General features: G+C 40.2%; 1 protein-coding gene across 4 annotated transcripts in view; it reads left to right on the top strand.

Annotated features, from left to right (window-relative positions):
* The window catches only part of TDRP (testis development related protein), a 161104-nt gene that overhangs the window by 92546 nt on the left and 43934 nt on the right, over positions 1 to 24624 (top strand). For all 4 annotated transcript variants that reach the window (XM_063442904.1, XM_063442903.1, XM_063442902.1 and 1 more), the window contains one exon: positions 23084 to 23143. In XM_063442904.1, coding sequence (XP_063298974.1) covers positions 23084 to 23143 — 60 coding nt within the window. The remainder of the gene's footprint in view (positions 1 to 23083; positions 23144 to 24624) is intronic.

Genomic DNA, 24624 nt, shown 5'->3' with positions numbered 1-24624 from the left:
TTTAGTGTTGCCTAATGTGACCCACCCCTTGACAGGTGCCATTGTAACAATATCATCAATATTATTAATTTCAACTGTCAGTGGTTTTCATGTTGTGGCTAATCAGTATAATACAATACAGTATAAATCTTTCTCATATTAATATTTGCTAATCCCAAATGAACAAAATTAAACTTTGTTTATTTGGGATTAGCAAATATTAATATGAGAAAGTATTGGTTGCCAATTTTGACTGTCCTGTATTATATTGTATTATAAAAAAAGGCAGTGTTTACATTGCCTCTAGGGACACCTCCAAGTGGCCACTCCTTAGATTGCCACTGGAGGTGCTTCCTGGGTCAGTGTTGCTGAAAAAGCAGCCCTGACGTTCAGAATCCCCACACTCTGCATGGAGACGCTTTATTCCCTATGGAAATGCATTGGATTGGCGCCCATTTTGATGGGTTTTTTTTTGTTTTTTTTGTTTTTTTATAGGGGGGCTAAAGGAGGGCAAGCCACCTAAATGGTGGGTTAAACACTATAGGGTCAAGAATACATGTTTGTGTTCCTGACCCTATAGTGATCCTTTGAGATGATTCATGAACCTTGCTGAAAAATATAACAAAATTAAAATTACAGGAATTATTACATTAAATAACTTTAAAGTACTCAAAGTCATATAATTTAAATATCAATCATGCAAGTATAAAATCAAATTTACTTTGCTTGTAGATATAGTTTGTAACTCCATTTATTTATTGACAATCTTTATTTTAAGTTTTACAGGAAATAGTTACAAAACCACATTCAGGGTCAGACCATTTGACATTCACGTTAACATACTGACAATCATATTCCATCTCAGATCATGTGAAAATGACCACTCAAACCCGTTACATGGTTTTAGTAGGTTTAACAATGTAAAAAAAAAAACCAGGAAACTAAGCCTGTGTGTGGCCTGCAACCAGTCATAATACTTTGTACTGCAGCAGAAGTCGTTGGGTGTTTCTGCCTTCTCATCTGATCGCCATATGCAAACATTGGAGAAGGGGGGTATGGGGAGTTTGGAGCAGGGACATGGGGAGTGGTCAAAAAAGTAAATAGGAAAGAAGAAAGCAAAAGGGGCTTGTCCTTATCCTAAGCCTCTGGGAGGAAAGCTTATTGGTCCTTCTCCAGTCTGTAAATATTAATTATGAATGCTAGAGCCACCTTAGCCAGTGGTAAGTAGGAATCTTTTGATGACCTCAACCAGTGGCAGCCTGGTGCCCTCCCCATCCCTCTACATACTTCATCCAGGGAGTCCAAGTGAGCGTGTATATCTATATGTGTGGACCTAAAGTTGTGCTGTTAAAGGTTCCATGTTACTTATTTTATCCACTTTTGTCCCCCATTGTTATGAAGTAAGCACTCCACTCCTTTTCCATAACAGAGGGATCTGTAATTTTGCTAGGTTTAAAAGCTGTTTAGTGAGTGGCTTTTTATATGTCGATATAGGGAGTTTAGTGTGATGCAACAATATGGGTAAGGGCTGGTAAGGCAAGTCTGTCTTCGTGATCTCATTCATAGTGGTCTGAATCTGTTCCCAGTAGGGAATTATCTGAGGGCAAGTCCTACAAATGTGAAAGCCTGTTCCAGCCTCCTCCCCACACCTACAGCACACATCTGGTATCTCAGAGTTAATGCAGTGCAACAGCTCTTGGGTCCTGTACCAATGTGTCAAACATTTGTATCCCATCTCCTGGGTCTTGGAGCAAGATTTAGTGTGCAAGGTTGAAAATCTTCTCCCATTCTCATTCCTCCAACTGCTTATTCACATGAACTCCCAGCGTATGGTAAATTTTAGAGGTAGTTCCTGAGAGGCACCCATCAACAGGGCAGATATACCCCTAGTCAAATGCTCTCTTGAGGAGCAAAATGTCTCGAATTGGATCTGATCCCTGTGGAAATGTTGTTTATTTGGGATTGAGGCATAGTACCTCAGGAGTTGGTGATATCTATATCTATTGGTACCTGTCAGACGCTTTTCCCATTCAGGTCTGCGAGGGGTTTCAGCCCGTTTGAATACACCGTTGTTTAAAGAAGGTCCAATCACTAGTTCCAAGTGCCTGAAGTTTGGTTGTTGTGAGCCCACCTGCGATGTCTGGATTATACATTATCGGTGTAAGTGGGCCAGGTGTCGTAGAGTGTTGAAAGGAGTACCAGATTGTTCACAAGATTTCGATAGTCGCTCGTATACATCAGTTTCTTAGCTTCAGTCATCTCATGGCCGAGTCCGAACCCCAGACCAGCGAGTTAATCCAACCCATTGCCTGCTTTTTTTTTTTTTTCCTGACATTTATCATTGTATTCCCAAAATGTGCACTTTCCTCCATATATCTGAAGCAAACAGACATATTAAACTGTTTTCTGATGGGCATTCATTCATTTGTTCATTCATTCCTTCAGATTGTACTAAGAATGCTTGGTTTCCTTGATGCCTATTCGTTGCATTTTACTTTTGACTTAACTAATTTCTCCCATTTGTCCCATTGATACTTGCTTTATGGTGATCTCAATCCATATGTTACTGGCCATTATCCTCTTCAATTCATGTGTCTACTTTAGCCATATATATTTCATGTTCATTTAAATTCAAGTGTTTATTTAACCTGCAGAAATGAATGCTTTTCTGGTGTATGTCAGACGTTTCATTACCAACCATGGGGGCACGAAAACGGTATTCCATATTTGTCTTTCTTGTTTATACACTAAACACTGGCTCGTAGCAAGTTGAATTGCACAAATTAAGAAAAAGAAAATAGCCAATTTATAGAAATTCTTCTTATCCTTTCTAGTTAGTAATTATGTCTGTATGTGTGATATGACGTGCTTCAGCTCTATGCATTGTGAGGAGCAGCATCACCTAGTCTTGGCTCCCAAAGGCCTTAACCCTACAGCAGTCCCCAGCTGTGGGAAATGTCTTGATGAGTCAGTCCGGTCCTGTGAGGGAGCAGTGGACGGTCTGCTCCCATGTGTTTTTTTTTTTTTTTGCACTACATTTGCCACCCCTTGAAAAGAGTTGCCCTCCAGGAAATCTCTTGTTTCCTGGTGGGCCAGTAACGCTCTGCACTAGGACCCCCCTGACAGATGGAACACATTGAATCAGGTTGCATTTATGACACCATATGTTGGTATTGGGTAGTTGTTTACTGATGCTGTTTCATCCACTAATCGATAACAACTAATTCATAATGAGGTTCAGAATCACATTTTATCGATTAGTTGATGCAGCTTTATGTGTTGTTTTAGTTTTTTTTGTTTTTCATATTGTTTCCATTTTAGCATTCTAATATTTGTTCTGCCTCCCCCGATCTGGCCTTTTGATAGTAAGGCTATTTTCTGTGTGTAGCTCCAGTTCCATTCTAAGTTTTATAATATGATTATTTTGGATCACGTCTTGGCAGTAAATGCTTTGCTGTAGAGTTGTGCTTAATGTGTAACATTTAAAGGGACACTGTAGGCACACAGACCACTTCAGCTAATTGAAGTGATCTGGGTGCTGTGTCCCTTTTGCACTTAGTGCTGCAATGTAAAACATTGCAGTTCCAGAGAACTACAATGTTTACATTGCAGCTCTAAGTCTGCCCTCTGTGGCCGTCTAATAGACAGCCACTAGAGGGCTTCTGGAATCCAAACAGACTTTTGGTCCGTTATCTGACGCTGGATGTCCTCCCGGTCCCCAGCGTCAGATTTTCCTCATAGGAAATCATTGAATAATGCTTTCCTATGGGGAGGTCTAATGCGTGCATTTTCACTATGCAATATGACGGTGAACTCTCCGTAGCATGTACTGTACAGCGCACTACAAAACAGATTTTTGTCTGCGCTCATGAGAGGCTGTGTATATAAAGGGAAAAGAATGGTAAAAGTTTGACCTAAAAATAATATACGTAAAATGATTTGTTAAAAATGCTACACATCCCGCGAACGGCGGTAGTATTCTAGTATTCGAGCCCCGACCAACTTACGGAGCCCTATGTCTGTGCTACCACCTAAAGGCAACAGAACCCATCTTTAACTGTACACACCTTAGGACTGGGACATTGCAGCTACACGCACCCTGCCGGAACTCACCACCCTCTTGACGAAACGGCACTTTCTTCACCTGCCCCTCAGAGCAGCCACCCACCCAACTGCCTGTAGGCGACTGGGGCACGAGAGAAACTCACCCTTAGCATGGACAACCCTGCTGAATGGAGGGGAAGGGGGAGCGAATGCTATCCAAGAGCGCCGAGACCCCCGATCACGGCCACACTATAATTGTTATTGTTATTTTGTTTGTCTGTTTTTATATTTAATTTCATTGCTGAGAAGACACAATTCCGGGCTTATTTTCCCCCTTTGCTGACAACGCTATCACTTTAAATACTGCCTCAAGGAGCTTACACCACAGCCCAAACATACAGGCATAGAGTGGGCCCCCTCACTATCCAACTCAGAGATTTTGTATATACATACACGCACCCACCTACTGCAGACTCATTTGCATACAATCACCTCCCGGGGTTCGCCTAAGCCTGACTATCACACACAGTTAACTCGCATAGTACTCTCCATGTACATTAAACGAGAACCCTCACACATAATGTGTGAAACTAGCACATTACCCGAGGATCCACCAACATTTCCTCACATGTTTAATAACCTTATTTAAGTTCATGCAATTATTTAAAATTGTGCACTGTATTATCCATGCCAAGTTGTACAGAGATACACCACGGTTACCTACTGCTACTGTGGTGAGGCAAATCTGACCGTTACGTTACTTCATGCACTAACAAAAATAGTATTCTACTCTGTTATTTTCTCCAACAAAATAAAAGTATGTGTTATTCCTTCTTGCCATGACAATGTTTCAATGTCTGCTAATGAATGCCAGTGCACGCTGTTGTGGCGCCACATGTTTTAATGTTATGATACCATGCACATGAAAAATAATTAAAAAAAAAAAAGCTACACATCAAAAATTACCGTATATACTAGAGTATAAGCCGACCCAAATATAAGCCGAGGCCCCAAAAAACTGGGAAAACTTATTGACTCGAGTATAAGACTAGGGTGGGAAATGCAGCAGCTACTGGTAAATTTCTAAATAAAATTAGATCCTAAAAAAATTATATTAATTGTATATTTATTTGCTGTGTGTGTGTGTGTGTGATGCAGTGTGTGTTTGTGTATGTGTTTCAGAGCCTTGGTGGGGGTGGGTATTTTTTTTTATTATTATTATTTTAATTTTTTTGTTATATTATTATTTTTATTTTATTATTATTATTTTATTATTATTTATATATTTTGTTTCATCCCCCCTCCCTGCTTGATACATGGCAGGGAGGCGGGCTCTCACTCCCTGGTGGTCCAGTGGCAATGGCAGTTCAGTGGAGGGGACTGGCAGAGAGCGTTAACTTACCTCCTCTGCAGCTCCTGTTAGCTCCCTTCTCCTTTGCGCCGGTCCGGTCAGCTCCCTCTGCAAGTCCCAGTGTAAGTCTCGCGGCCGCGCTATGACCCAGCGGCTCTCGCGAGACTTACACTGGGAGCTGACAGGGGAGCTGACCGGACCGGCGCGGAGGAGAAGGGAGCTGCAGGAGAGGTAAGTGCTTCCTGCCAGCCCCCTCCTACACAGCCCCTTGTCTGTATTATGGCAATGTAAATTGCCATAATACAGACATTGACTCGAGTATAAGTCGAGTTGGGGTTTTTCAGCACAAAAAATGTGCCGAAAACCTCGACTTATACTCGAGTATATACGGTATCTGTTGGAATTTCAGGATGTATATGTGTGCACACCCTATATAATACCAGCATAGAATTAGTTCAGACACCACTTCTAATCAATGTGCTTGCTAGCATTAAGGTAAAACCTAAAATGTCTTGTTTTTTTTCAATTTCAATTGAACATTTTCAATTTTGCATATGCTTTAGAAAATTAGTTTTTTATTTTCTGCAGTTAGTCTAGTGTTCGTTACAGGTTGGGAAAAATGTCATGTGTTTGAAAATGTATTTTCGTAAATCCTTAATTCTGCAGTATATTTGATTTCCTCCTTTTTATATAAACTGATTTTTATATTGCTGTAGGATGTTAGAAATATGCAAAATTCTCTACTGCTGGCTTTCCGTCAGTTACTTAGATAAGCAATTTGATGCAATTTTGTGCTTTTACACCTTAGGCATGAGCTCTAGCCAGAGAAATGAGTCAGTGAAATGTGTGCCCTTCACGCAGAATTTACGTCCATCTTTTCTTTTACATCTGTATCAGTCCCACATGAGCTTACCTCACCCCATAATGTTACTTTTACTCTGTTCCATCAATTATATATCAATGGCTAGATCTTAAATAATTTACATTAAGGACATCAAGTGGGAACACAATGGGGACATAAGTCAATTGATTCAGTCATTTGGGTTTTCTCTCACTGTTGGTAAATGTTGTCTTTTTATTTAAATTCTTTATTTTTCCATCTTGGCAGGCAGCCCAATAACATGTCCTACATGCGAACAGTGTTATATAACAGGTTGCCAGAGATACTGCATGTTCATCATAAACATTTCTTCACTGTCCGCCAGGGAGTTTTTCATTTTTTTTTAAATTTAACAATTAACGAACATTAAACAGTAGGCAGAATTTTTATAATGACAGAGGTTGTTGTACCTCAGATATATCAATGCTTGTGCATAGGCCATAGCACGTTGCAATTGCCAGTAGGCTAGATACAGACAAAGATCAAGATAGCTGTAGGGTAACCATCCTGGCCTACCGTTTTGTGTGGCCTGGTTGCCGATGTCAGATTTTACAGTGGTAACACATGGTTGAACATATTACGGAGATAACATAAGAGAATACATAGACAGGTGTCTCAAGGTTGAAAAAATAAATAAAAAAAATGCAGCCAGAAAGCAAGTGCTGCTTCGAGGAAGTGAAGGCCGGTCACTTCCTCCCTAGCTTATTCCGCGTGGGAAAGAGGAAAGACCGCATGAAGGCCGCGAGGAGAGGCAGCCGACTCACATCATCCCCAGCCACCCTCCTGCGACGAAATGGTAAGGAAGAGGAGGGTGGCTGAAAATGAGGTGTGTGTGTGTATATATATGTATGTATATATATATATATATATATATATATGTATATGTGTGTGTCTGTATGTATGTATGCCAGTATATGTCAGTGTGCACTTTGATAAAGACCATAATGGTCGAAACGCGTTGGTGCAATACTTTTGGGAGATTCCATTACATGCTATGTTATGCAAATACAGTTTGTTCCTGTACTTCCTGACTTCGCTTTCATCAATTGATACAAGGGGATATTGTCAGTGATCAATTTAACCTGCTTTTCCAGCATTGCGGTCTCCAGGAATAATTTAAAAATTATTTAAAAATAATTATATTCATTTTATTTTGGTTATTTTATGCAGGCTATACTATGTTCTTTATTTGATATTTTTAGGACATTCAAGATATATGGTAATATTGCCTCTTTTATACATTTTATTTGTTTTATATTCGGTGTATAGAGTTTGCTCTCACTATACTATTTATGCTACTTCATTATACGTCTACGTCTGGGTCTTAGGGTGGTAGCCAGACGGGAATCCATTTTGTTCGCCTTCTCATAGTAAGATTGTCTGGTCCATGTCTGGGCTCTGGCCGTGTCATCCACTAAGGTGTTTTTTTACCGCTAAGCGGAGTTCTAATAGCCGTTGTGTGTTCTGTGGTGTGGGGTCCTGTTTGTGTCTCTGTTCCGCCGTACGGAGTGCTCGGAGCTGATCATGCAGCTTCTGCATTTTTAACTTCTTTTTGTGGGTGGCTAACTTTATGAGTGTCCCGCGGATGACCGCCTTATGGGCTGTCCATACTGTGGCCGGAGGGGTGTCTGCTCCCCCGTTCAGGGGGAAGTAGTCTTGAATTTCCGTTTTGACTGTCTTCACCACAGCTGGGTCTCTTAATAAAGCCGTGTTTAATTTCCAGTTCCAGGGTGTGGCCCTATAGAGATTATCTAGTGTGAGACCTCTGCATGGTCGGACAATGTGATTGATCCTATGTTGGTTTAGCAACCCTTGTAACTGTCGTGTAGTTGATAAGGAAGATGTAAATGCGCGAATATGTGTGATAGGGTGCTGAGTAATAAGTATAATCATTAGTGTCTGAGTGATGTGTCCTCCATATGTCTATGAGGCCGGCGCGTGTGATGAAGTGGTGAAGCAGTCTGTCGTGGGATCCCCTGTTTTGCGAGCGTACCTTGCCCGGTGCCACACTTCTATCCACTGCTGGGCATGGGGTGGCATTTAAGTCCGCCCGCGTTATTACCATGCCATGGGGGAGATTTGTTATCAGGGAGGTCAGGTTGTCCCAGAAAGCCGGATTGGGGTCATTTGGGGCATATACATTTATAAGGTGTGTTGTCTGTCGGTACAGGGTTCCCGAAAGCACAAGGTATTGCCCCTCCGCGTCCGTCGTTGTCTGAGTCCCCTGGAAAGGGCACCAGTTGTGTATCAGGATGGCCACCCCATTCCGTTTCCGGAATGCTCTGGCCTCATGGACCGTGTGATATGCTTGATCCCTAAGGGCAACGTGCGTCCCCCGCGGAAGAATGTTGTATCTTTTTAACCAAGGACTTTTCACTCCATCGACAGTCAACAGCTTTGCTGATAATGGGAAAATTGTTTAGAATGTAAGCTTATATGAGCAGGACCCTCCACACCCTGTTTTTGTACGTCCAACTGGTCTTGTTACAAATACATGTCTGTTAGCCTGCCAATTGAATTTGTTGGCGCTTTATAAATAATAATTGTGACCAGTATACTACAGGCCGTATGATATCAGATATTTTTAAGCCATCTGGACTGCACCAGTTACTTGTTAAACAAACCTTATCTCTTCCTCTCAACACCTAAACAAGGCACCCATCCTCCCACTGTGGTCCATATCTCAACATTTCACCTCTCTCTTTGTCTAGCAATAGCCTAATGGCTATCTTTTGTGTCACACCCATCTTTCCTTTATCTCTTTCTCTCTTTTTCATACTTACACAAGAGATCACAATTCCAAGTCCAGCAATACTAGCCAAGTCTAGAATTTACTTGACGCTACAAACCATCTGCTATGTGAGTACCGGAGATTTCATTAGATCTTCATTCTGGGGATATCTCTGGTCTTCTCATTGTTGTATAACCTTGTTTTTTACCCAAATTCATCTTTCTATGTCCACGATTCCTGTTTCACTCTCACTATCTCCCATTATTTCCATTTACCACCTGCTGCCTATCTATCAAGTTCTTTTTCACATTCACCTAATGGGGGAAAATATCCAATGTATTTTTAACTCCCTCTCTTTATGCTATTATAGCTCTTTTTATTAACTGTTTACAAGGTTTCAATTTTAATACTGTGTGTAATCTTAGTAAATGTGATCATCACATTAATTTAATACACATTTTATTTAGTTTTATCATTTGTAGAGGTCCTGTTTAATTGATTAGTCTTTTGTTTCACCTATTTCTTTGCACAATGACCTGTGCGACTTGTAAAAGAATTGCAGAAACCACTACACAGATGTCCTCACAGATCATTGAATGGTATATGACACAATCTTAATCTGTATTTTTTTTCTTAAAGCTGGATTGAGAAAGATTGAGAAATTCAAGTGGAAAATACTCTTGCAAATTTTTATTTTTATTTTTTCTCCCCTCCGTAAAGGTGATGACATTATATTGCCTTATAAATTAAACAGTTGTCATGATGGTCTTAGATAAAAAGGGCAGATGTTATGGTAATAAATCATAAAATGCCATAAATACCACCCTCCTAAAAACAAAAATTAAATATATTTTTTTAAGTCTCTGTTGCGCTAGAACTTTACATGACTGTCTGTGGTTGTGGACCCTATACTCTATTTCAGTCATACATTCTTGTAAATACCCCCCACAGCACAAAATACCTATATTAAATTGGGAACATTATATTATGTAATTTATGCAACAATATCATATGGCTTAAAAAAAACTTGTTAACTACATGTCCATGAAGTTAGCCTTGCAGAAGGATATTGGCATAAGCATTACTAAACTGCAATAAAAAAAAAACTATCCTGTTTACATAGATATTAGGAGATGCATATTAAAGGAAAACGTTCAGAACCATAACCACTACAGTAACAAAACATTTTAAAGCGTAGTCTGCTGCATCTGGACCCAGAGAAGAAGTCAAATTGTTGGATAAAATAGTTGGACAACTTAAATGGGGGGGGGGGGGAGGGGGGGTGCTAGGATAATCCGGGCACCGTAACCACTGCTGTGCGCTGTAAATGTTATGGTGCTTAAAGTGTTCTAATATATATATATATATATATATATATATATATATATCTGTGCCCCTCCCAAACACACAACTGACCAGCTATACTGCTTTCTTTTTGTTGTATGGGTCTTGTAAATTTTACTTTATTTCTTGCTAGTTTCCCAGAATAAAATCTGCACTTTGATCTACCCCTGCATTGTTTTCAGTTATTGAGGAAATGCTGAGACATGTAGAGATGATGGGAAAAGCACTGACATATCACAGTCTTCTTCAAAGACAAGAGCCATGCACTTAAAACATCCTTTTAATCAGCGTGTTTATATGTAGTTAGCTACTGTTTTGACTAATGCGTCCCAACAAAAAATAAAAAGCATAAAAAACATTTGCACACTTTTTTCCCCTGCAGGGGTTTCACAAGCTGTTTTTATTTGCTCACATGAAAGTGTGCTAATCTGATTGCAGGAGGTGCATTCATGCATATAGCCTTAAGGGAAATAAGAACCAACCCTCTGTATTGATGGCATTAAGATTTGTAAAAACACTTGCATTCTTTTCCTATGTAAAGACCTTGGCTCAGAGAAGCTTAACTGTGTCCTTAAAACCTGGGCTGTAGTCAAAGGTCTTTAGCTGACTTATATATTGGACTTCGTAATCCTTTACATTAAAATCCGTATACTAAGGCACAGGAAAGACATACGTATATAATGTTAGGAATTTATCCCTACTAAGTGGTTTAAGGAAAATTGCTCAGATTTCGTTATGTGCTTTGCTGTGGACTGATTTCTGTTTTATTAAACCCTAAGATCTAGCCATTACTGTGCTAGGTAAACACATCAAGGCTTTGTTTTGCAACATTATGGTTAAAGTTAAACAATACAATGTCTGTATTCTAATCTGCCAGACTTTAATTAACTAATGGAGGTTTCTATGTCCAAAACGTAGGCTACACTAGCAAGCCTTCTAACTTTCATTATCAGAAGTGCAGAACCGTCATGAGAATGGCGTACTAGGCAGTGGGATCACGTCGACTGTCTTTATGCTCAGCTGGCTTGGCAAAACTTCTAGCCTCTGTTTATTCAACCCTACACTCCTGTAATATTTAATACACAATAACAATCAAACTTGCAGATATCCGGATCATATATTAAAGTAACATTTATTGTAAGAATAAACACGGTTTTACTTCACTCAATACAAACTACTCCGTATTATTCCATACTGAAACAAAACCCTTTCTAACATTGTCTTTCTCATTTAATGTTGTTGTTTATGTAGTATAATTATATCTTAGGGTTGTGCAATGTGGATTTCACCATCGCTAACATCAACAAAACATAGTCCTGGTCATGGTTAGGACGTTTACAGAGTCTAAATTATTCATCAAACTATTAGTGGATTGATGGGGATGGGGCACTCAGTAAAGATACAGCTTTTTTTATTTTATTTATTTTTTTGCCACGTTACATATCCCACATTTCACTTTTACATTGTTTTTGCCATATATATTCTTCTTATCCTCTCATCATGCCAGATGGGCCAGCAAAATTTGTAAAACATTTAGCATTCCTTGTAAGTTTGCCTGTGCCAAATCATTTTACATCTCAGACTGTAAGCAGCCCTGGAATAATGTTGTCTTTGTAAGTATTACTGCAATTGTGCTTTTCCATTTCTCTGAGGTCTGTCATTGCAGAATGTAGTAAGAACGGTGAAACAAGTAATTTGTACCATGACAAATGGTTAACCATTCTAATGTTAACACAATTCTGTCGAGTACAACTGTACATTCATATTTAATATCGAATACAGGATTGGGCAAAACATATTTCTTAATTATGATCTAGCTGACTTCTGAATTCAGCGTAACGCATCTGTCGAAACCGCTAACAAAAACTTCTTTTAAGTATTTAACCAAAATGTCACCTCATCTGTTTCTAGAAAGAGAAAAGTTGTTTCCACAATGTACAGATTATTCTTTTATCTCTTATCTGAACTGGTGCTTGTTATTGACACACTTAAGGGTGACAGATATACATCTGAACCTTTTATGAACTTAAAGTGATACTCTAAGCATCAGAATAACTTTAGCTTAATGTTGCCAATTTGTGTATAGGTCATGCCCCCTCACTGCTTAAATCTTTGTCAATTGTTAAGTCATTTGGTTTATGCAACCTTGGCCACAGCTCACTCCCAGCCCCCAGCTGTGACTCACACAGCCAACATGAAAACTGTGCAAATTTTACAGTGTGTTTACTTACAAATTCTTATCTCTTGCTCTCTTTATTGAACTGTGATCATACAGAAGGGCAATTAACAGAACAAGAGACAGGGAATTCTAAATTAAACACACTGTGCAAGAAAAGCTAAAAAAATGTATTTCTTTTTTAGTAAGTGTGCACGGAGGTCTTAGGAATGAGCAGTTAGACTGCAGTTGCATGATCTGTCCATAAAAAAAATGCTGCGTTAAGCTGAAGTTGTTTTGGTGCTTATAGTGTCCTTTACACTGTCACGCCGAACTTACCTTTATCATATCGCTTACTTTTCTCTTCCTCTCTCAAGTTCTGCACTTATTTTCTTTATTTAGTTTATCTAGTTTTCTTTAAAACAGAAGACAAAGTATGAACAAAACACATAAAATATAGGTTGCACCAATATAAAGTCCAATTCATTCACAATTGCTGGAGACTGTTCTCAACTGGTAACCGCCCAGACTTCAAATGGTGGGAGCATATGAAATAAAAGCTGAAAACAACCAGTGATGGTGCAGAGCATATGGAAATAGGTGCAGGACATACAACAATAATATATGGCATATCACTCACATTTCAGAGAGCTATTTGACCTGCTCTGAGTTTAACAGCATGCAGCTGTACAATCCCCACTGATGGATATATAGATCTGGGGGTTGGTCCCTCAATGTGTGATTGGTATATAAAAGATGAAAGCAATAGTGCTCAATGTAATAATGGTTGTAAAAGTAAGAATATTCTACTCTAATGTAATGGAGCAGTAGAACCTTCTCAGATGGTATAATCCCCACCAGGGATATAATGTTGGGTAGATTTTTCGAGCAGTTGTATCCAAAGTTTCCTAATTAGGTGTTTGTTTGTTTTTGTTTGATTTTTTTTTTTTACTGCCAGGAACAGAAGAAAATAAATATTAAAAACATAAAAAGTTTAATAAATGGAAAAACACAACTAGTAGTAAAAGCCAAATACACTTTAATGCTTTAAAAACAAAGGTTTCTCAAGTGTAGATCTAAAAAAAGCCCCCCCAGTTGGTGAAATGAGTTGTGTTTATGTGCTGCCTGTTTTCATATCTATACTCCGTTGATCCTCTAGTGCAAGCATGTCAAACTCAAAGTCTAGTACGGGCCACATAAACGAGGTTTAAGTTTATGTGGGCCGCAAAACAAAACAAACCTTACATTTTCATAGAAATGTAGGTTTATTTTGAAAAGTACAGTATAAAAAAATTTTTGCATCCCCATCTACTAAACCACAGCACCCCCCTCTACTAAATCCCAGTCAGTCCCCCTCTACTAAATACCAGTACCCCCCCTCTAACCAACAAGCAGACTCCACTCACATTGCCGCTGCCAGTATGCGACTCCGGAGGCGACCTCTGGTATACCCCAAATGGCGCCGTCCGCACCCTGTGCAAAATCTGAGCCTCCCGCTACTTGTTGAAACCCTGTGAAGGTGGAGCACGTCAATGTCATGTCTAATGTGACGTGGTGTTGCGTGCCTCCATGCACCTCCAGGTACTCCACTGTCCAGTCGCCACCAATGCAACACTGACAGACAGACACACAAAAACACAGACACACACACACACACACACACTGAGACACACAAAAGAGACAGACAACATGTGGAGAGCACAAATACATTTGTTAATTTAATTTGTGCAAGTTTAAACATTATTCAATATACATTTTTTCCACCAGCTCACAGTTCAGCTATCATTCTAGCATAGAAATGTTAAAAAGCCGATTTCTTCTTGCACAACCATCTTGCTTGCTGTGCATTTTGTAACAAGTTCTTTTCAGCACTGGGAGCCAATGACAACAACACTGCCCCCAGTTGTGCAGGAATCGTTACAAAGTTTGCTGAGTCACTTTACTGATTTAATAGAATCTAAACCAGCAATTAAAAAAAAACCTTGAATTTCATGTGTTAAAAGCAGGAAAAATGAGCAAGTAAAAAGAAAAAGATTGGAGTGACTTTGACAAAGGCCAAATGATGGCTAGACCTCTGGGTCAGAGCATCTCCAAAACACGGTTTTGTACGGTGTTTCTGTTATGCACTGATTTGTACCCACCAAAAGTGGTGCAAGGAAGGACAACTGGTGCCCAAGGAGCTACTAGCTAGAGCTAGTGAGTCTGGCCGTCCACACAGAAGAGCTACTGTAGCTCAAATTGCTGCATATGGGGCTATGTAGCCGCAGACTGGTGAGTGTGCCCATGATCACCCTTTACACTGCTGAAAGTGCCTTCAGTGAAAACCTGAGCATCTGAACTGGAACATAGAGCAAAGGATTAAGGTTACCTCGTCTATGAATCACTTTTACTTACGTTGCAGACCACATACACTCTTTCGTGGCAATGGCCTCTCTCAGCAAAATAATGCACCTTGCCACACTGCAAACATTGATCAGTAATTGTTTGAAGAAGGTGACAGAGTTTGTGTTGCCTTGGCTTCTAAATTCCCCAGATCTCAATCCATTTGAGCATCTGTGGGATGTGATGTTACAACAAATCTGATCCTCGGAGGCCGCAACTCGCAACTTGCAGGACTTAAAGGTTCTTCTGCGAATGGGCCAGATACCACAGAACACATTCAGAGCGCCTGCGGAGTCCATGTATGTGTATGTGTTTCCTTACTCTTTAGTAGGTTGTGTCTTGGAAATAAGACTTAAATGGGCCCACCATAGGATTACTCAACCCCCCTTTTTTTTTTTTGTCTGATTTAGATACCCACCAAAAAGTTTGATTAAACAAAACTGCTTCAAGATCTGAATTTTCATTACCTCAGACTTCTTTAGAATTTCAGAAGGAAATCGACCACATGACAAGTAAATTATAACTGCTGATGAGAATATGTAGGGGTAATTGGCACGATAGACTAGTCTTGATAAATCTGTTATTGCAAAAACAAAACAAAAACACTTGCGTTTACTGTATTTTGAATGCTATAGCATCTCTGGAAAAATATATCTGCATCAACAGATTACTAGGTGACATTTACATGGAATGAAATAATTGTTGTGTAGGCTTCAATATTAAAAATTATTTTTGTTCTGGCTAGCAAAAACATTATGCACCTCAAACACTGCCAATTGAATATCCCTTCATATAAAAACATTCTTGAAAATTTTAAGAGGTAAAATATATTTTTAAATTATTTATTTTATACTTGAAGTTTATTTTTTTCATTCAAAATTTACAGCAACATTGGTATTACATATAGTACCATATGTGTGTGTGTGTGTGTGTATATATATACACACGAGAGGTTATACAGATAATAGTAGTACAATCAATAGCCGTAGGAAAAAGATTACAATTATATTGACAGTCTAGCTTAGTACGCATTACTGGGGAAACTCGTGTCCAAAATTAGGCCCTTCCCCGCATAAGAGGTAAAATATCTTTCCTGAGTCTGTTGCTTAAGTCCAAAAGACGTATAATTATGTATTTGTTTGTTTGTTTTTGTATAAAAACTTGAAACTATTAAAGCAATTATCATCCATTACAGACATGGTACTCTAGGCATAGGAAAAAATATAAAAATGTAAAAGATGTTGCTAATTATTTTCCTTCAGAAGCATAAAGGATGTTTATGCTTATATAACCACTAAAAGTAATGGTAGTGGTTACAGGGCTAGGAGACAAATTAGTGGCAATTCCCCCTTCCCCCCCCAAACTTGACTCAGCTGCAGATATCTGCGTTCGTTATCCATTCAAAATATGGGTTTGGCTCAATTCTGTATTGTGTGATTGCACCGTGATATGAGTAGGGATCGACCGATTATCGGTTTTACCGATATTCTGCGTTTTTAAAATATCAGGATCTACTTAAATCTTGCCCATAGTGAGGTGGTCCAGCACGCAACCAATCTGTCCTCTCTCCAAGTCTCGCGATTCACGAGGCCCAGGCCGTCAAAGCATTCCCACCGGTTACCGCGGTAAAACCAGGCGTGCGAATTGCGAGACTTTTAGAGAGGAGCTGAAGTAGTGCTGTCTACCATCTATTTGTGCCATGTTGCATCTGAGCTTGTTGAGAAGGCCTCTTAAGGTGCTCCCCGTCACTGGATTTTGCCTAGCATTCGTGGGAGGTGTGGGATTACGCCCTTTCACCATCTGCCTGTCTGCAGTCTCTGCGTCTGTGAGGGAGTGCTCACTGGAGGATTGAGAAGATACAGCAGGTGAAGCCATGACAGGGAGCTGCGAAAAGGTAGTAATGCCACAAGCTAGACGTTGTTAAGCATGCCCTTAGGGTACAGGATATTCTCAAATAGTAGATGATAAAAGCTCACAAGATATAAAAAGGTTATGACTCTCTTTAAAAGCCTTAAAGCTATTTGAGCCCCCCCAAAAAGCCCTCCCAAAACAAACTAGACCACCAGACACAGTATTCATTGTTTATTTTTTCAAAATGGTAATTGTACAGAATATCAGTAAGTTATCGGTTTGAAAGTTCACAGATTATCTGTATTGGCTCTAAAAAAAGAAAAAAATCCATATAGGTTAATCCCTAGATATGAGAGGCTGTAAATATAATGTGAAATCACCTTTTTCACTTTTGGCAGTGCCAAACTGACAAAGGAAGCAGCAAAATGTTGTAGTGTAAGCAACTGCATGTACTTCTCCAGACTTTGAAATTTGTTGATTTTACCTCTTTGCCGACAGCATAATGTATAGTTGAATAACATTTTATCTATACATTTCACAAGCAGTTTGAGTTAAATTAGAGGTTCACTACAAGTGCATGACACTGGACTGATTGCTGCCTATACTGGGAATGAGTGCAGGACTTTTCTTTTTGTATTTGTATTCACTTTTTGTATCACACAGCTAGGTTACAATGCTGCCGCCCATCCCAGGTGTTTCCTATTAAGGGTTAAAGCGGCACTGCCATGGCCGAATCCCGTTTTTTTCAACCCCCCTCCCGCCTAATCTAACTGACCCCCTAGTCACCCCCAAATGCCCCTAAGCCCCCCATATTACCTATTTTTTAAAATCTTTATTTTCTGCCCCGATCTATAATTAGGGCGCCACCATCTTTGTGTGGGTAGATGAAGTCCCTGTGGGACACGTCATCTGCCCACACTAGATAGCACTGAGATTCCCATACATGCCCAGTGAAACACTTGGACATGCGAACGGAATCTCATCTCATCTATTCATTCATCAGACAGACGAATGAATGAATAGAAAAATCAGACGAACAAACAAACACTGTGTATCAGTGTTCGTTTGTTCGTTCAGTTTATTACAAGGAGGGAGCTACCGGCACACAGCTCCCTCCTTGTAAAATGTAAAGATAGAAGCGGCAGGGAGCAGTGCTCCCCGCCACTTCATAAGACCCCCAGGTACCCCCCTCACTCTATGGGGGTCAATATGACCCCCATAATAGCATAAGGGAGATTAAAATCTCCCCAATGCCCCTACTCGCTATACCGCAAGCCTGTGGCTGCTCATTGTTTAAAAAATAACCTACTAAATAACAATGAGGGGACCTACTGTCCTCCCCCCACGGCCCCCACCTGGCGGTGGGTGGGGGCCCTATATAAGAATGGTGGGGGGGGGACTACTGTCCGGCCCCCACCCCTGAGCGGTGGGTGGGGGCCCTAAAAAACAATAAGGGGGGGACCTACTGTCGTCCCCCCTGACCCCCACCCCTGAGTGGCGGGTGGAGGTCCTAAATAAAAAAAATTTAAGGTGACTAGGGGACCCAAGCCCCTTGTCACCCCTCCCCCCCCCCCCCCCCCACCCAAATAAAACTATCCCCTACCTACCCCCCTCACCCTAAAAATAGTGAGGGGGGAATAAAATAACTAACCTGTAAACAAAAATTAAACTTACCATTTTTTTCTTTTTTCTAAAATCTTCATTTTTCAGCCCCAAAAAAGGGCAAATGAAAAGCCATCATACCCGTCGAACTTAAAATAAAAAAAATAAAAAACCTAAGCGCAAAACAAAAAATCACAGTGCTCTGTGTCATTTTACACAGCGTGGGAAAGTCCTTTGGAATTTTCCCACGCTGTGTAAAATGACAAAGAGCACTCTGATTGTCTTAAACCAACCAATCAGAGTGTTCTTAGCCTAATTGCAGGGCGGGCCAAGGCTTTATAAGCCTTCCCCACCTTGCAGAGCTCAGTCTGCGCGGAGCCCTCCATGGGTGAGGATGGATTAATTTTTTTAGCGTCCGGTTTATATAAAAATTACCCCTTTCTGTCTCATTAGAGATATTTTTGCCAGAAGCTCAAGGAAGCCAGGTAAAGGGTCAGAGTTGGACCCATCTAGGGGGTCTGTCTTGACGTTGGCAGGCGGGCATTCCCTCTAGTGGCCATTGGAGTAACTAAATGACCTCCATTTGTCTAAATATACATAGGGATTAAGGAGAGAGCGCAGGTAACTTTTTTTTTCCTTTGGTTTTTACTATATGTATTAGCTGATGTGTACTTTAGTCGTTGCTGCAGCCCAGGAGTGATGGGAGTGAGTGCAGGACTTTTCTTTTTGTATTTGTATTCACTTTTTGTATCACACAGCTAGGTTACAATGCTGCCGCCCATCCCATGTGTTCCCTATTAAGGGTTAACAAGTATATAGGGGTGTATATAAAAAATACCCCTTTGTGTCTCATTAGAGATATTTTGCCAGGAGCTCAAGGAAGCCAGGTAAAGGGTCAGAGTAGGACCCGTTTACGGGAGTCTGCCTTGACGTGGGCAGGCGGGTATTCCCTCTAGTGGCCATTGGAGTAACTAAATGACCTCCATTTGTTTAAATATACATAGGGATTAAGGAGAGAGCGCAGGCAACTTTTTTTCCTTTGGTTTTTGCCTATGCTGTGCTGACTTCGCACAACCTTGAAATATGTGTATTCTTTTGTTATCCAACATTAAAGAAACACTTAAAAATACTATCTTGCACCCCCTAAATATGGTAGTAAATATATCTTACCTTTATTCCAGTCTTCTGGTGCTGGCTCTGCTGCTAATTTGCCTTCTTTGCTGACATCAGAAGTGATGATCTCAGCCAATTACAATTCTTTCCACTAGGAAAGCTTTGGATTAGCTGAGATCAACACTCCTGATAATCTTAGCCAAGGAGGCAACCCTGGCTAATCAACATATCTAGAGATACATTAAATAAATACATCTCTATGAGAAAAAGTTCAGTGTCTGCATGCAGAGGGTGGAGACCCCGAATGTCGTGCAGCAATGTGTTTACATTACAGCCTAGGGATACTACCACTGGCCATCTGAAAAGACAGTGTTTACTGCAAAAATCCTGAAAGGACTGACTATACTCACAAGAACAAATACATTACGTTGATGACTATAGTGTCCCTTTAAGCTATTGTACAACTGAAACTGTAAAATAAGATTTTATTTATTTTTAAAACCACTGTCGTAATCTAGATAGGACAGTTGGTGCACACACATTAGCTTACTGTTTGTATTAAAGACGGAAGTGTTATATATTTCCATTACGTTATTCTCTCTCATTGCATGTTATTGACGGATGAAGCTCAGTGAAGGCAATCTGTCACTAGGGTAACTACATATTAATGGTCACCTGTTTGTCTACTGCTTTTGGAACACTACGTAGTTCTGTCAGCCACAGGAGATGGTAAATTGATAGCCATGAAGATGATGAGGTTAGTGATCACATGTAGGAGTGAGGCTGACAAGAGGGCACATTCTATTATGACGCTGTAGCATATTGAAATGGGAAAAAGGCCAAGAATGTATGGAGAGGTAAAACATCAACTCATTTAAATGTAGAATATTTGTTAGTATCTATCTTCGATGGATGGGAGAATTGTATATGAACATGTCTATAATCTGCAAAAAAAATATTATCTAACTAAAACATTATAAGGAAATATTCTGTATCATACAGGCTCTGAAACATCCGAAACCAGCTGTATCAACAGGGCCGGCGCCACCGTTAGGCGAACTGGGCATTCGCCTAAGGCGCCGGCCTATTTCCTGGTAGGCTCCCCCTTTCTGGGGCCGCAGCGCTGGTAGAGCGGCTCTTGAGCCGCCACCAGTGCCGGCCCGATCCTCAAGGCGCCCGAAGGTGGGGGTGCCGAGAGGATCCCTGTTACAGGGGGCCCAGGAGGTGGCCCCGAACCTGCAATGGGTAAGGCAGAGCAGGCACCTGCTTACCTTGATGGCAGGTGCCTACTCCGCCAAAAAATGACGGTGCCCAGAGGAGAGGGGATGGAGCAAGAAGGTGGCGAGGGAGGCTGTTCTTGCAGTCTCTCACTCCTCCCTCGCGTGCCCTCTGTAATGCTGGGAGCTGGAATATGACGTCATTCCGGCCCCGGCATACTAAATGGCGCGCTGGAGGAGTGAGGAGCTTCCCCACACTGGACCCCAGGGAGGTGTTTGTAAGACTGTGTGGGTGTGTCTGTCAGTGAGTGTGTGTTTGTGTCTATCCGTAAGTGTGTGTGTGTGTCTGTCAGTCAGTCAGTGAGTGAGTGCATGTTTGTCAGGAAGTGTGAGTGTGTGTGTGTGTGTGTCTGTGTCTGTGTCTGCCAATGAGTTGGTGACCTGAGGGGGCAGCAAAATGGATCTTTGGCTAGGGCGGCAGAAATCCTTGCACCGGCCCTGTGTATCAACCATGCATTGCAGTTCAAAATGGGTTAAAACTCAATGATTTATTGCATTGTTCCACTAGCTAACGTGTTGGGGTTATTATATTTTAACTGCTGGTAGGTTCTATATAATTTTAATTGCCATCAGTTTGGTTATTATTTATTTATTCATATCACTTCTCATTGGGGCTTATATAAATAGTTATCTTTTTAAAACAACTTGCCTTTTTCGTATCATGTGTTGGAAGATGTTGGTGGTTGTTGGCCAAGATAGAGGTTCATCCACAGAATTCTGTATAAAGCACACTTTAAAGATGTGTCGATGTTTTCAGAGAGACCCCCAACTGTAACTGGAAGCTCTCAGGGCATTTCCATGTATTTTCGTAAGAACTAGTATTGGAACCATTTGATCGGCGAATACATTTGACGACTTTTTGTGACTGCCATCAATACAGATGCATTACTTATTTTTGTACTCTGTATAAGTTAATAAAGGGATGCACCTAAAGCACTTTAGCTTCCTTTCATTTTACAAAAAGTGTAGATTTCAATAGAAATTGTCACTTTTATATAGTAATCTTGTTACATACCCCTGATTGTCAGTCAGACAGCAGTTCCTGTTACTTCCTGGTAGTTTAGCTCAGTGGAGCTAACTCAAGAGGCAGAATTAGCTCAGAGCACCTGCCTTGTAAAGACTTCTTATTGAACTGCATTGAGAAGTCTGATTAGGCAAAAACAGAAAGTCTGGGTTGGGTAAGAATGGGAAGGGCTTTCAAAAGCCACAGATAAGGGAATGGGTTGGCTTAGCAAGCTTTTTTTTTTATTAGATATACCCCCAATAAAATAATAAATAAGAGTCATTAAATGCATACATGTTTTTATTGGGGGTCTATCTACTAAATATTGAAAAAATTTGGGGGGGGGGGGGGGCAGTGGAGTGTCCTTTACATATGCTCAGGCAGAGTGGACCTGCTGTCAAAAATGTTGGGGGTTTTTTTGTTTTGTTTTTTTATTAAAAATATTTAATTTCTCAAACTATTCATTTCAAAAACCTATTCATATAAAACCTCCTGCCAACTACTTTTGGAATGGCAAATCGCCTAGACAAGAGGAATTTTCTTTAGTTTGGCTCTGAAGGACGATAAAATATCTAGGATAGGTTTTGTTTGGCTGGTGGTGTTAGTCTTCATCTGGTACTGACAGTTACTTAAAACCTGTTATTGAATTCATTGGGCTTATGCATAAATATTGATGCTATGCTCGATCCACTTTTTTCATCCTCTTATTGAGCTTAATTTGTATGTAATGATACCTTAATTGTTGTTTGCACTGAAAAAATGTTATTGTGCATTGTGTTATTCAGCCATTAAAACGGACAATATTGAAGAATGCCCGTGTCATGAACTCTTCTAAGAATGGAACTTATTTGAATTACTTTTTATTCATTATTTACAACTTGGTAATCTAGCATAAGATAAAGCCTTTTCTCTCTCTTATTTTGGTAACATCTGCTGTTTATACATAAAACATACAAAAATGTTAAGCAATTTAAAGTAAACAGAAGATGATTCAGAATAAGTGAAGAAAGTTGAAGTAAGGAGGTAGAAAAAAAAAACCGAGAACATTAAATTGAAATGTGTCAATCATGGAATCATCCACTATATGTGGGCATAGAGGTCATATCGAGGTACCATCAAAGAAGTCATGAATGCTGAGTGCAGATGGGAGAGGAGTGGAACATTAAATATGACTATTATGCAATAGTCAAAACTGGAACTGCTACATTCGGTGGACACCACCATATATTAATATAATTTGTAACCTCTTTCTGTTATAGCTATGTGACCGCACCATCTGAATACAGAACATTTATGCTAATTGGAAAACTGTTATACCTGCATAAATAGAAGTGCCTTCTTTTTATTTTTACATTTTTTTTTTTCTTCTAGAGTGTGGACCAGTTGCTTCAAGTTGACGTACAGTCTCCTGTGTCTCAGCTTGCTACAAAGGTACAATGGTGTTTATTTATTGCATGTTTTTGTTGTGCTTGCTGCTTACTGTACTTTGGCATAATTACAGTAATTGTTTTATCTATTTGGCAATATAATTTCTAAACTTGTGATGCAAGATAAAACCTAAATAAATACAATTAATGTTAATTAATTAATACACATGAGTAGTGTTTGCTGATCCCTTTTGACTTATAAATATATTTTCAGTACTTAATTATAATGTTGTCTTTTAAAAGGTGTGGGTCTACTGGCTGTAAACGATATATTGATGTGAATATGGTAGGGGGAATTAAAGTGTATTTGTTATATACAATGAACTTAACCTTCAAATTACCTTTTATTTAATCTATACATTGTTCTTGCAAAAATGCTAGCAAATGTTAAGATTGGAAAAAAAGAACTTGGAACTTGATGCCATCAGCTGATTGGCAGGAGGAGAGCATGAAAACCCTGTTACAGGTGGTCATAACAACTACAGCACATGCTGTGTTTAACGTCACTCTATTCCGACACTGATGCACTATTAATGAAATCCGTTTGTCGGCTTCAGGGGGCCAGATGTACTGCTTGTACGTGGGAAGTAGCGTTGCCACTTAGAAGACTTTCAGCAGATATGACTTATAAGCATGCATTTTACTAATGTCACATATGTACAGTTTGTGAGGCCTCTAGGATCTGTATGTCAACAGGGAAGAGTGACCTGATAATGAACTGTGCTATATACTTTAAGAGACCATAATGTGTCATATTAAATGAACACTATGGGGGATGCAATTTGTAATTGTTAGCTGCTTGTGTTAGTTGGTATGTTTACATTACAGGGACCCTCCTTTTTCTTTCTTTTTTTTCTTGCTTTATTTACCCTTTACTTACATGCAATACAGTTCTGAGAAGGGCATCTTCTGAGCAGCCGGTTCACTGAGGTCATCTAGCTTGGTTCGCTGAGGTCATCTAGCTTGGTTCGCTGAGATCATCTAGCTTGGTTCGCTGAGATCATCTAGCTTGGTTCGCTGAGATCATCTAGCTTGGTTCGCTGAGATCATCTAGCTTGGTTCGCTGAGATCATCTAGCTTGGTTCGCTGAGGTCATCTAGCTTGGTTCGCTGAGGTCATCTAGCTTGGTTCGCTGAGGTCATCTAGCTTGGTTCGCTGAGGTCATCTAGCTTGGTTCGCTGAGGTCATCTAGCTTGGTTCGCTGAGGTCATCTAGCTTGGTTCGCTGAGGTCATCTAGCTTGGTTCGCTGAGGTCATCTAGCTTGGTTCGCTGAGGTCATCTAGCTTGGCTCGCTGAGGTCATCTAGCTTGGCTCGCTGAGGTCATCTAGCTTGGTTCGCTGAGGTCATCTAGCTTGGTTCGCTGAGGTCAGGTCATCTAGCTTGGTTCGCTGAGGTCAGGTCATCTAGCTTGGTTCGCTGAGGTCAGGTCATCTAGCTTGGTTCGCTGAGGTCAGGTCATCTAGCTTGGTTCGCTGAGGTCAGG

This window comes from Pelobates fuscus, chromosome 2 (genome assembly GCF_036172605.1).
Source record: "Pelobates fuscus isolate aPelFus1 chromosome 2, aPelFus1.pri, whole genome shotgun sequence".
Classification (NCBI taxonomy): Eukaryota; Metazoa; Chordata; class Amphibia; order Anura; family Pelobatidae; genus Pelobates; species Pelobates fuscus.
The sequence above is the reverse complement of the archived record's forward strand: the minus strand, read 5'-3'. Positions and strand labels throughout refer to the sequence as shown.